We start from the raw sequence: 11,892 nt of genomic DNA on the forward strand, positions 1-11,892 counted from the left end.
ATTAATTCACCATACCATTAATCCATAATACCCATATCACAATCCACTATAGAATTGCATGTTAAATTAAAATTATAACCACACAAGTTACCCAGAATATAAATAAATATTAAGTCAAAAAAACAATTAATTAAAGCAAAATCATCAATATCACATATTCCAGAAAAAAATTAAAAAAAAAAAAGAGAAAAAAATTCAGATAAAAGTGCTCTTAATTTCTTGGTTCCAAGCTTGTTTCAAGCTGCTGCCTTTTCAAATTATTGTTGCCTCAAAGAAAGTGGAGGACAAATGATGGTGCCAAGCGGAAAAATGAGAGATAAGAGCTTGAAGAAAAAATAAAGAGGAGAAACTAAAAGGATGGAATGAAGAAAGCTTCAACGATCTACAAGGATTATTAAGGGAGGAGGAGAAATTGAAAAGGGTGAGAATAAAACACTGGCGATAACTATGGAAGATGATAGCAGAAGAAGATGGTTGAGGAAGAGAAGGCTAACGGTTGAAGGGAAGAAAGGGAGAAATGGTTTGTATAACTCAAACTTATATGGTAAAAGTGAATGGCTGAGATGAGTTCCTCTAAAATGATTGAACGGTGAGGATACAACTTGTAATTATAGGTTGAAAAAAAAAACACATAAAATGTAGACTAAGAGAATTGAATCTAGGGATTTTGGCGTTATTAAAGAGTCCTTTCGACCATTAACCCAAAGAGAATCCAAATACTCTAGGTTTCTGTCCTGTATACATAATCAGTTTGATTTTTTGGAAAAATTCTCTTAAAATCAAATTGAATAGGATAAATTATAACTTTTAAAATTAAAAATTAAATTGAATCAACTTCTTAGAGAAATTAAATCAAATTTTTAGATAAAATTAATTTGATTAATTTTTTTAATTTAAACCAAATAATGGTCATTTTTAGTCTTTTGCATTAAATCAAATAGAGATAAAGAAAAATAAATTAAAAAAAAACAACTATAATTTCATTCAAGAATAAGTTTGCCCTTCGATTTATTAGTAAAAGTTTAAATAGAACACAAAACTATTAGTTCTATTTTTTCGCCCATGACTTCTAAAGAAAAAGAACTTTTAAAACAGAATAACAATACACTCAACAAAATAACAAATTAAGAAAAACATTTTCCTAAACTTTGGCAAACTACAGCCCAGGTTCCCATGCACTCCATAGCCTATCTCCACAAGTCATCGCCCATGTCACCACCTGCCAAAACCCATTTCCCACATTGCATGCCTCAGCCACATGCTTTCTCTCTCCTAACTTCAGTCCATGTATCATGGATTCCTTTTGGAAACACATTGAGATTTTCTTGGTTTATCATTTCCCACCCCTGAAACTATGATCTTGTCCTTAATGCTACTGTTGATGAATCTAGATGGGATGTTATTTATATCTTTTCAGGAGTCGTTTTCAATGGGTAGCTATTTCTATTTAACCAAATGTTGCTCGACAAAGAATTGTTCTTTGATATTCAAAAAATTATTGGACCTTAGTAAATCACTTTGTGGGATCATCCTCAAAGAATTTTGGAAACTCTAGTTTAGCTAATTTAGAGGTGAATAATTGTCTGCCTTCTCCATTGAAGCTTCAATTCTTTTCTTTGATGAAGTTCAAGTGAGAAATTGTGGAACTAGCATAAGGTTCATTTGGATTGTTTGGGGATTGGTTTCGGGTTGAAGTAAATAACTCATATATTTTGTTGAGAGCATTCTCTAGTTGAAGCAATTTTTCATTCATGCTTTCCTCTATCTGGCTAACGCTGGTTTGTAACATGATATTATGAGATTCAGAAAATAGGGTTTACGATATGTGTGTAAGTTTAGTCTGATTCTTTTCCTTTTGCCTGCTAATGACGTCTAACTGTCTCTATACTATAGTGACACCTGTCTCTATACTATAGTGACACATGTCTCTATACTATAGTGACACCTGTCTCTATACTATAGTGACACATGTCTTTGTCACTAAGGCCCGTACGTACGGAAGCGTCAGAACACCCCTTCATGCCAGGCGGCCATTTAATTCCTTCCGGCATACGTGCTGTTAAAATTGCGAAATGACTAGGCCAGCTATTCTCCCTCATGTCACATCACCGGGCTGAGTTATTTTTTGTTGGGCCTGCGCTCATGATCCCTCTGACCTGACCCATGTGTCCGGATTAAGACTTAGATAGCCCAATGGATTTTGGGCTTGTGTTCTTTTCAGGGTCCGGCCTCACTCCCAAGTGTAGGAAACCCAATGGTCATCGTAACCCATCAAAGTCAACTTTCAAGTTCTCAATTCATTCACTAGCTAATATCAATAATAGATCACAGTCAAAGTTATAAAAATTTTATTTAGACTGATGTTCTACTTTGAGCGAAAACAATTACAATTTCATTCAAAAATAAACTTATCCTTCGATCTATTAGTAAAATTTAAATAGAATATGAAACTAATACTTGGTCCTATTTTTTAGCCCATAACTTCTAGAATAGTAACCATGACTCTTAAAATATAATAACAATAAACTCAACAAAATAACAAATTTAGAAAAACATTTTCTTAAATTTAGCAAGCTATCCATGTATCAATGAGTTCCTTTTGAAACACGTTGAGACTTCTTTAGTTTCTCATATACTAATTTTTAAAAATTTAAATTAAATTATAAAATAATAAAAAATTTTAATGTTTTTACCCATAAATTATATGCTATGTGAATATAATAACATAGCATTGCTATGTCAACAAAACATACTTTCTCTAATTTGAGTCAACAAAACATACTTTCCCTAATTTGAGTCACAAAATTGAATATAATTATAATAAAATTTATAATTTTAGATAATTTTATAGACTATAAAATTATAAAATTGTGAAAAGTTTTGATTTTTTTTATACTAATAGGCCAAAAGTAAATTTCCTCAACACTTATTATTAACACCACCTTTTTTTCCTTCAGGAAAAAGAGCATTAGGAACTTTTTTTGGTAATAAAGTCACTCAGGTTATACGTATAAATATTGTAAGTCATGCTAACACTAGAGTCCCATACAAAAAAAATTTACACATTTTCCACTACGCTGCAGAAAGCTCACCGTCCTAACATCTGATCATAGCACTAAGAAACCCATTTCTAAGGGACAAGTTTTAGCATGGTCTTTGCTTTTCTCTTGGTAGGAACATGGCCTACCTGACCACCTATGTTGATTGTTCTCATAACATGGTACAAAACAAAAGCCACCTCTGTCAAGCATTTATTTCACTATATACATGCCATCAGCTTCTTGTTCTACCTGTACACTTCATCCCAGAGGAATAGCCCAGAAGCAAGTGAAAAAGATATATGACTCGATAGTCGCATAAAATGTCAAAAGACGACACCATTGTATCTCATTTACCAACCTTCTTTGCGCAGAATTCAGAGGGTTCAGTCTTGCTTGTCATCTCCAGGCTTTTGATGCGTGCATGTACAACCAATCGTAGGATTTCCAGTCAAGATTAATCCATATGTAATTATAATTTTGAGCGACGAGGGAGTTTGATACCATGAAGAAGTGATTGCCTTCTGGCAGAAGCAATTGGCTGTCCATTCAGAGAACCTGAAAATCTGATGTCCCAACCTTCAACGTTCTTGGGGACACAAACATCAAAGAGCATTTGCCCAAGAATACTATTTGCATTGATGCTGGGAGAGGGGCGCAGATAAACAGACGTTTCTTTTCTTCCATCTTGTGAGGGTTCAGACTCTCTATTACTTTGATATTCTGCTGAAGTTGGAACAAAGAAATGGTCACCTGGTCCAACTGCAACACTTCTTAAGCTTTGGTTTGAGTTAACTGCCGCTTTCTGAAGGTTGCAAACTAATTCAGATATCTCATCATGCATACTATCCAAGCCAACACCCTCTCTAAGTTGTTGGATTCTTCGAGAATAAACTGAAGCAGCCTTCTCAAGGAAATCGGTGACAACGGCCCTGTATTGGATTGGATTATGCTTGTAATGACCTGAAATATCACAGGATGACATTACTACAGTTTCAGAACATCAAAGCAAGAGAATGAGGAACAGTTAGAAGTCACAATGACTGATTTATATTTAAATCTCAAAGAAACTATGGTAACAACATAACATAATGGTACTGGAGAATTAATTGCCTTTATATTTTGTCACTGATGATTACTGAGATTTGAAGTCACAGCACCAAGTTGGCATTAGAGAGTAATCTCACTCTCTCATCCAAATACAATTATGGGGATGATTGTGGTCATGCTATAAGTTGATACGATCACATACTGTAAAGTTAATTCTTCATAGTTTCAGATCAATTGGTGTTGACACAAATTAAATGCATATATGATAGCAGCCATACCAACTTTGATAGGATCTCTACACAGTCACTCAGTCCACCCACAGCAGAGAGAAACCAAAATAATTTTACAAAATAGTCGATAATAATAGAAAAAGAACAAAACCAAATATCACAAAATACATCTGATTTGACCATAACAGAGGCCAAAAGTCGAGATATTTGTAAAAGCACACAGTCAAGTGTCAACATTCCTTTAGCAATCCTTGTACGGTTCAGATTCATCAAACTTTTCAATTTTTACCAATGGTAATCTTAAGGTGCAACCTGGCATTCTTTTCCTTTTGAGAAAATATGTTGTGCACAAGATATAGGGCACAGCAACAACAAAGTTCCTATCAGAGATCATATGGTTTGGGTTAAAGTTATTATTAATTCTCATTTAACAAAAGCTGTCTTTCAATCTTTGCTTAAAATAAAACTGGATATTAATATTTAGAAAGGAAGTTTCTGTAGACTGATTCCAGTAGACAGAAAATAAGGCTCTATGCTAAGACAATAGCCCCTCTACTTATGCTGGCTTGCCTAACAGATCAAGTTTGGTTTGATACATGCCTTGCCTCCTACTCAATTAGGGGCATATTTACTAGATTCAGTGACTGCTATTACCCTAGCCTAGACTGATGTGCAAGACATTCCATTTGTTGATTATGCAAACATTGATAAGCAATGTTTTCATTGCCTAATTTGGAAAACCAGATAAGAACAAGAACCCAGCACTCATTAATTGTAATGAGAAAAATAACTACATTTATTTGTATGCACATTCTCCCCTCAGCCTCCCTTCCCATTTGAAGTTCTGGTTTTGCACTGCTTAGTTCTTATTACACAAGCATTCTATAATATAAAAAGTATTTCCAAATCTAAAATTATTAAGTTAACAATATTTAATCCATAACAAGCATAAATTAGTAAATTCCAATTTTCATAAATGAATTTTCAATTTTCTGTAATACATCTATCTAAAAAGTATTTTGTAAAGAAAAAAATGCCGTGTAAATAAAATTTGGGGACTAGTAACAATGACAGGCATATGCACGAGTCTACCAAACATGAAGGTATACTGACAAACAAATGGGATGAAAAAAAGAAAAAAAACAAAAAGAATGTCAAGATATTCAATAGAAAGAAACAAATAAATATCCTAACAAAAAAATGGAGCATAATACTTTTAGAATAAAAAATTGTTTAAGAAAAATATAACACGAAAAAGAAAATTGATCAATGAATTGACTAACCTAAACTGCACAACATCTTGAATTTCTTGTGAAAATGTATTATGTTTGAAATTATTTTACCAGCACTTTTTAACTCTAAATATAATTTAAATAAATAAATAAAGGATACGGTTGGCTCTTTTCTTGATAATGTGGACTTGCCACTGAATATGAGCGGTAAGAGTATTTATTATTTAACATTACTGCACATGCAAAAGTAGAATTTGGAAAAAGAAAGTTATGTACAAACCGATGTGAGGAGAAACATTCCACTTCACAAGCTTCACATCTCCCCCAAGATCTTGTAGGCGTTTAGCAAATCTGTGGATACACTTGTAAGGTGCAAGGTGATCATTCTCTGAGCATAGGATTAGATATGGAGCCCCAAAGTCCTATATATAAGAGAGGACTTCAGGTTAACTGGTTTAAAATGGCAAAACTACAACACTAGAGAAGTTAATTGCCAGTTGGAAACTTACAACTGAAGAGTAAAGAGTCTGCCAGTACTCAACACGCTGGGATTCAAACCTGGTAAGATATAAACCATCTAAACCAGAAGTAATGCCTTTTGCAAACCAAGACACAAGTTTCGATGGACCAGGCATCTTTTGAATGGCAGGGGGAAGAGCAAATTGGGCACCCAAATCACTTGTAAAATCAACTGGACTAGAGTCATAGATATGCCCAGAAACACAATCCCTGAGCAATCGGCTTTCACCCTACACAAGAAGAAAAAAGTAGAATAAAAAAAAAATAGAACATGGAAAGTTTGACAGATCTTTAAAAAGAGAGAAAAACCAAACAAAGAGGAGAATTGCCTACCAGATTACCATGACCATCACATGTTTCTTGAATGATCTGCATTTTGTACAGCAAAATTATTTTTATAGCCAAAGTTTGGAAGGAGGAAACCAGAGGGTGGGTTGAGGACTTGATCATTCCAACCCCTCAGTATTATAGGAAAAGTAAACAAGAATATGCTTGACTGCAGTTTATTTTCAACAAGAATTAGATCTCCAAATATCAAATTACCTGGAAAACCTTGTACATGCAAGCTTTGGAACCACCAGAAAAAGCAGCAAAAGTAATTGGACATGGTCTAATCCTTATCACCTGCATATCAATAACCAATAGGTTTTTACCCTGTGCAGCAATTTCAACAATATTGAAAGCTAACAACAGCCTATTTCATCTGACTGTGCTCAAAATGATTTTGTATGGGATCCCACACCATATCAAGCAGATTTATGATTTTAAAGGCATTAATTTCACAACTATGGGTTCCCATATAAACAAAGCCCCAGCATCAAATGGAATCCCATAAAACAGAGATATAAATTAAAAACAAGCTACACCTGATATACAAAAATCCATGCAACTGACCTTAACAAGCTCATTAAGGAGAATATATGCAAGCGACAAGGCCTTTTCAGGAAAAAATCTGCACAGAGTTTTATCATTAGACAGTTAATATGCACAATTTAAAGTCAAATAATCCAAAATTTAACCAACACCACTCCTCCCCCCTTTCCCCTGCACAAAGAAAAAATTACCTTTTTTTTGGTTTCAATTTCAAGCTACTAAACATATTTAAGAAAGATTGCATTAAACCAAATTAATCCCCCTCAAATGATCATTTCAAACAAAATCTTCAAATAAGACTACAACAAAAGAAAAATATTGATTAGTAGTATCAGAAAGCCTTAGATACTCAATTCAAATAACTGTTTATCGTCATTTGTTTATTCTCTAGGATCAATTTCATATTTAAGATGTAAACCATGATTTTTTTTCTTCCATAGTGTCAACCAACTTGCTTCTGACCTTTGCATTTTTACCAGCTTGAATCAGACCACTCCTCTCACTAGGGTAATGCCCACATCCTCTTCATCTCAAATCAAATTAGCTATAGATTAAAATTCTTTAATGATGCAATCGTCAAAAATGTTATGTAGTTATCCCTAGTAGTGCTTCCACTCATCCAACTTCAGACATCTCCATCTCCTGAATATACCACTTCTTGACACCTCAGTATCAGTACCAAAGGATTTTCATAGGTCTCTGCAGCCTGCCCTATCAACTCATCCAACGTCAATCATATGGCCTAAATTCAATTCATAAAACACAAAACTAAATAAGACAAGCAGGCCTATTTAATCTCTCTCCTTCAGCAAGGTTGACAAAACAAATACGTAAAAGGAGAGTACTCAGAAGGTAATGTCTCAGCATTCCACACATGAGAACATTAAACAAGAAACTTGAGCAATACCAATCGGTAGACCCAATGGTGGACATGCTTACCACCAACGAGCATAATGACCACTCTGTACTAAAAAAGAGGGAAAGAAAAAGACATGCAGGAAGAAGCAGAAGGTTTCTTAATGATAAAAGATGAGAAAAAAGTTTCTTTTCCCTACCTCGAGCAGTTGCAAAAAATTTCAAAACATAACCAAATCAATCCTCCAAGATGTAAGCACATAAGATGTTAAGGAATAAATATGACATCGAAACCACCATACTGAGAACCCTTTGCTCAAAAATCGTTTGCATTCCACACTACAGAACCCGCCGGGAGGCATTTTCAAAGGTAACAGTCGCAAAACTACCATTAAATACTTCACTATGGCTCAACAGAAGTGCGCGTATAGAACAAATCCCTAATTGATCACTGAGTAACGATCATCACAAAGAAATTATAGATCTCATTATGGCGTTATTTGGGTGACAAGCGAAAATTTAGAAGAGCTATAATGAGAAAATTATATGGTAAAGCCATATTTCCATGTAGATTAAAACATACACACATACGCACACATATATCCCCCAATAATCCAAAAAAAGCAACAAAGAAAAATTCAATTTTTTCCCTTCATTTCTAAGGAAACAATGAGAGAGAGAGAGAGAGAGAGAGAGAGAGTTACCCGCTGAGGAAATCGGCATGAGAAACAAGCGAATTCCAACCAAGAGAGGAGTACAAATCCACGTAGCTCTTCAAGTGATTATCAGGAAGTGAAATCCAAGCAAAAATTACCACAATTCCCTTGAATTCATGTCCCTTCCTTCCCCAATAAACGCTGCCTCCTCCTCCTCCTCCTCCTCCTCCACCACTAGCACCACCGCCACTACCAAACATTGGTTTGCTTCCAGGAAATTGCAAAGATTTCTCACTCTTTCGCTAACGGATGGTGCTGAAGAATCGAAATCCAGAGAAAACATACACTGCCCAGAAGCACAAAAAAACAAAATATGGTATGTGGATCGTGATTTCTCTTCTGAAAAATTGAAATTGCATTATTAATACTATTTTTTTTTTTCTAATTTTAAGCCACTAATCGAAGTGGATTTTTATTATTTTATCTAATTTTTTCTGAGAAATTGTCCACGTGAGACTTTGACACTTCTCGCCCATCCCTCCCAGAGCTCTGGATAAGTTTCTTGCTGTCATCCACCTGGATGAGATTAAATTGCGAGAAACGGCGTCGGATCTGCTTAGTGTTTTTCTTTTTCTCCTTTTTTTTTCCGCGAAGAAATGTTTATTGAAACGTCAAACTTATCTGTAATTAATGATTTTTGACCGTTTGATGTTGACCTTCTTTTTTTTGTCCATGCTTTTAACTTTTTTTTACAAAATAATCGTTTCAATAAAAAAATTAATTAACCTGTAAATTATATTACACTTCAAGATCCATAAAGGCTATAAGCCTACCTGCAATGGATCCAAAAATCCATACCACCCATTTCCATAATTCAATTTAATAAAATTCAATCAAATTAAAATGAATAATTGAAATAGAGAAATCACTGCTAAAAACACTGGAGCTAAAGAAATAATTCAAACTGCAAGATCATTTTCTTAACAAATAAAACAAACAAAGCAAATAATAAGAGGAATATGCCTAACACCTATAAAAAAACCAGATTCGCATTTGACAGAAGAATAAGACCTAAAAGCAAGCATGATAGTGCTAACGACGAATAGCCAAAAGGAGTATGGATTAATTAGTATAGTTTCAATGTGTTATTGTCAAAATATGCAAATTCTCTCTTAAAGTTAAAAATAACTTCAGCACTATCAACTTAAATACACATATAAATCAAACCGGTTCCATATATAATCTTTCAAATGATAATAAATTTAAAGATAAAATTAAATAAATAAAAAATTACAAGTAAAAGAGTTATTGAAATAAAACAACACTCTCGATTGGAATTAAAATCTTTTTTCTTATTCTAACTTTCCTCAAAATTTATTTTATTTTTATTTTTATTTAATAAAAAATTATAACTTTTTAGAAAACAGTAATATTATTTAACAAAAAAAATGATTTAGAGAGCCATGCAATTATACATAAAGCACATTATTATTAGGAATGCAATTGAGCAGAGATTTGGAAAACTTAAACATAAAATATTAAATAAACCCATAACTAAGCTCAAATTATGAATTTAAATTTTAGACTCAAATTCAAAAGTCACTTAAAAATAAATTTAAATAAATAAATTTTTTACTATAATTAAGATATTTTAAACTCTTTTAAAACACACAAATACTATCCCACAGTATGTCATTAGACATATAATAATGATAAGAACAGAGAGGCTTCCCTTTTATTAGAAAGGAGAATCCCTCCTCTCTTCCCTTCTTCCCAGGTGGGATTGGATCCTCCCATATCCTTTATTTTTTTTTCTTTTATTTTTTATTTAAAAGTATTTATTTAATTTATTTTATATCAATAATTTTACTTTATTATATTATAAATAATTAAAATTATTAAAATTTTATAATTTATCAATAAAAGTGTTTATTTAACATTTATTAATACTTTTTTTAATATACTTTTAAAGTTTTTCTTAAAATATATTTTATTGTAAGGGTATTCTATAATTTTAAAATATTTTAAATAAATAAAATATTTTTCTTTTTTAAAAATATATTAATTTAAATTTATATGAATAAATAATTTTAAGGAATTCTAAATAAATTTATTATACATTGATAAAGAATTTATTATTTAATATTTAAAAATTAAAGTAAATAAAATTTGACTTTTAATCTCTTTAAAATTAAAACGCAATGAAAATTATTCAAAAAAAAGAGATATATATAGAGTAATGGTAATATTATATAGTTTATTATAACTTGATCTTTTGAAGTTTAACATTGAAAAAAAATATAAAAATTGATGACCGCTGGATTTTTTCACCCCGGTCCAAGGTCTCGGCCACAACCTAAAGCCCACAAAGTAAAGGCCCACCTACTTGGTACTCAAAGCAGGCCCGGCTCATCCAACCTTCAAGGCCGAGCTCTACCAAGCTTCCTCGCTTAGATCGACCCAGTCCGCGATCGCAGACCCTTTCCTCTCTGGCCCAACTCTCGGCCCAACCCAGGATCCAGAATGATACTCACCGGACAGCCTGGCAGATTCGTTCGAACGTACGCACAAGGAGAATCAGAGGCCGTTACGCATGGGGCAGGCGCCTGATACTCTCGTATGCCCGAATCTGTATGGCAGAGACGCGTGGTCCAATCCTGGAGAGGCCTTTACACGTCCCCAGCAAGCAAGATGAAATGCATAAAAGGGGAGTCCCCTCCTCAGAAAGAAAAAAGGCTTTATTCTTCAATACCAAAACCCTTGTAAAACCCTATTCTATTGGATCTCAGATCATCAATTGGCGCCGTCTGTGGGAAATGACGGAGATCTTTTCATCACCGGAGTTTTCACTCTTAAAGAAACCCACTGAGATCCACGATGGCTAATCACCAAGAAAGTAACCTTAACGTCCCAAATGACCTAAGCTCTGCCCAAGAGGGGCAACAATTCTCCTTTTCTAGTCCTACGGCATTAAACAATCAAACACCTGTTCCTCTTAATCCCTCGCCAAGTTTGGCAGGGAACACTCCCGCTGTCACTTTGTCTAACCAAGATCTTCAAAACATGGCTTTCCAGTTACAGAATACAGCCCACTAGTTGGGGCAGATAATGCAACAGAGAGGCCTCAACACCCCAGCAAATACACTCCCGGTTGTAGATGAACCTCAGACCAATGACCCCCGACCTGCACCTGACCGTCTTCAAACCAGCAGCCGCGATACTGAAGAAAGAGGAAGAAGAGCTGGCGAAGAGGAAGGACCGGAGGCCCGAATCCATGGGAGGAGGGCGAGGGAGATGATAGAAAATGAAGAGGTGGATAACTATTCCGCCGAAATAACCGGGTGGACGGGAACTGAAGCAGAGGAGGAGGAGTACCACCTGGAGAAAAAACTCAGCCCAGAAGACGAGAAGGTGGACCAAAAGTTGAAGAAACTGAGAG

At 34.2% G+C, this 11,892-nt stretch overlaps 1 protein-coding gene across 1 annotated transcript; it reads right to left on the bottom strand.

Moving 5' to 3' along the window:
- Positions 1 to 3,046: 3,046 nt before the first annotated feature.
- LOC110624927 lies at positions 3,047 to 8,887 on the bottom strand. The gene is made up of 7 exons (XM_021770391.2): positions 8,502 to 8,887; positions 6,964 to 7,021; positions 6,613 to 6,693; positions 6,403 to 6,438; positions 6,060 to 6,299; positions 5,831 to 5,972; positions 3,047 to 4,001 (listed from the first exon to the last, which is right to left on the bottom strand). The coding sequence occupies exons 1-7, from the start codon at positions 8,711 to 8,713 to the stop codon at positions 3,511 to 3,513; spliced, it is 1,260 nt and encodes a 419-aa protein (XP_021626083.1). The 5' UTR covers positions 8,714 to 8,887; the 3' UTR covers positions 3,047 to 3,510.
- Between the last annotated feature and the right edge of the window lie 3,005 nt (positions 8,888 to 11,892).

This window comes from Manihot esculenta, chromosome 10, assembly GCF_001659605.2.
Source record: "Manihot esculenta cultivar AM560-2 chromosome 10, M.esculenta_v8, whole genome shotgun sequence".
Taxonomy (NCBI): Eukaryota; Viridiplantae; Streptophyta; class Magnoliopsida; order Malpighiales; family Euphorbiaceae; genus Manihot; species Manihot esculenta.

Coding starts and splice junctions, on each gene's coding strand:
- LOC110624927 (XM_021770391.2), bottom strand. CDS start 8,713: ATGTTTGGTAGTGGCGGTGGTGCTAGTGGTGGAGGAGGAGGAGGAGGA. Junction 6,694..6,963: donor TCCTTAATGAGCTTGTTAAG/GTCAGTTGCATG, acceptor ATTGATATGCAG/GTGATAAGGATTAGACCATG. Junction 4,002..5,830: donor GAATGTTTCTCCTCACATCG/GTTTGTACATAA, acceptor GTGATATTTCAG/GTCATTACAAGCATAATCCA.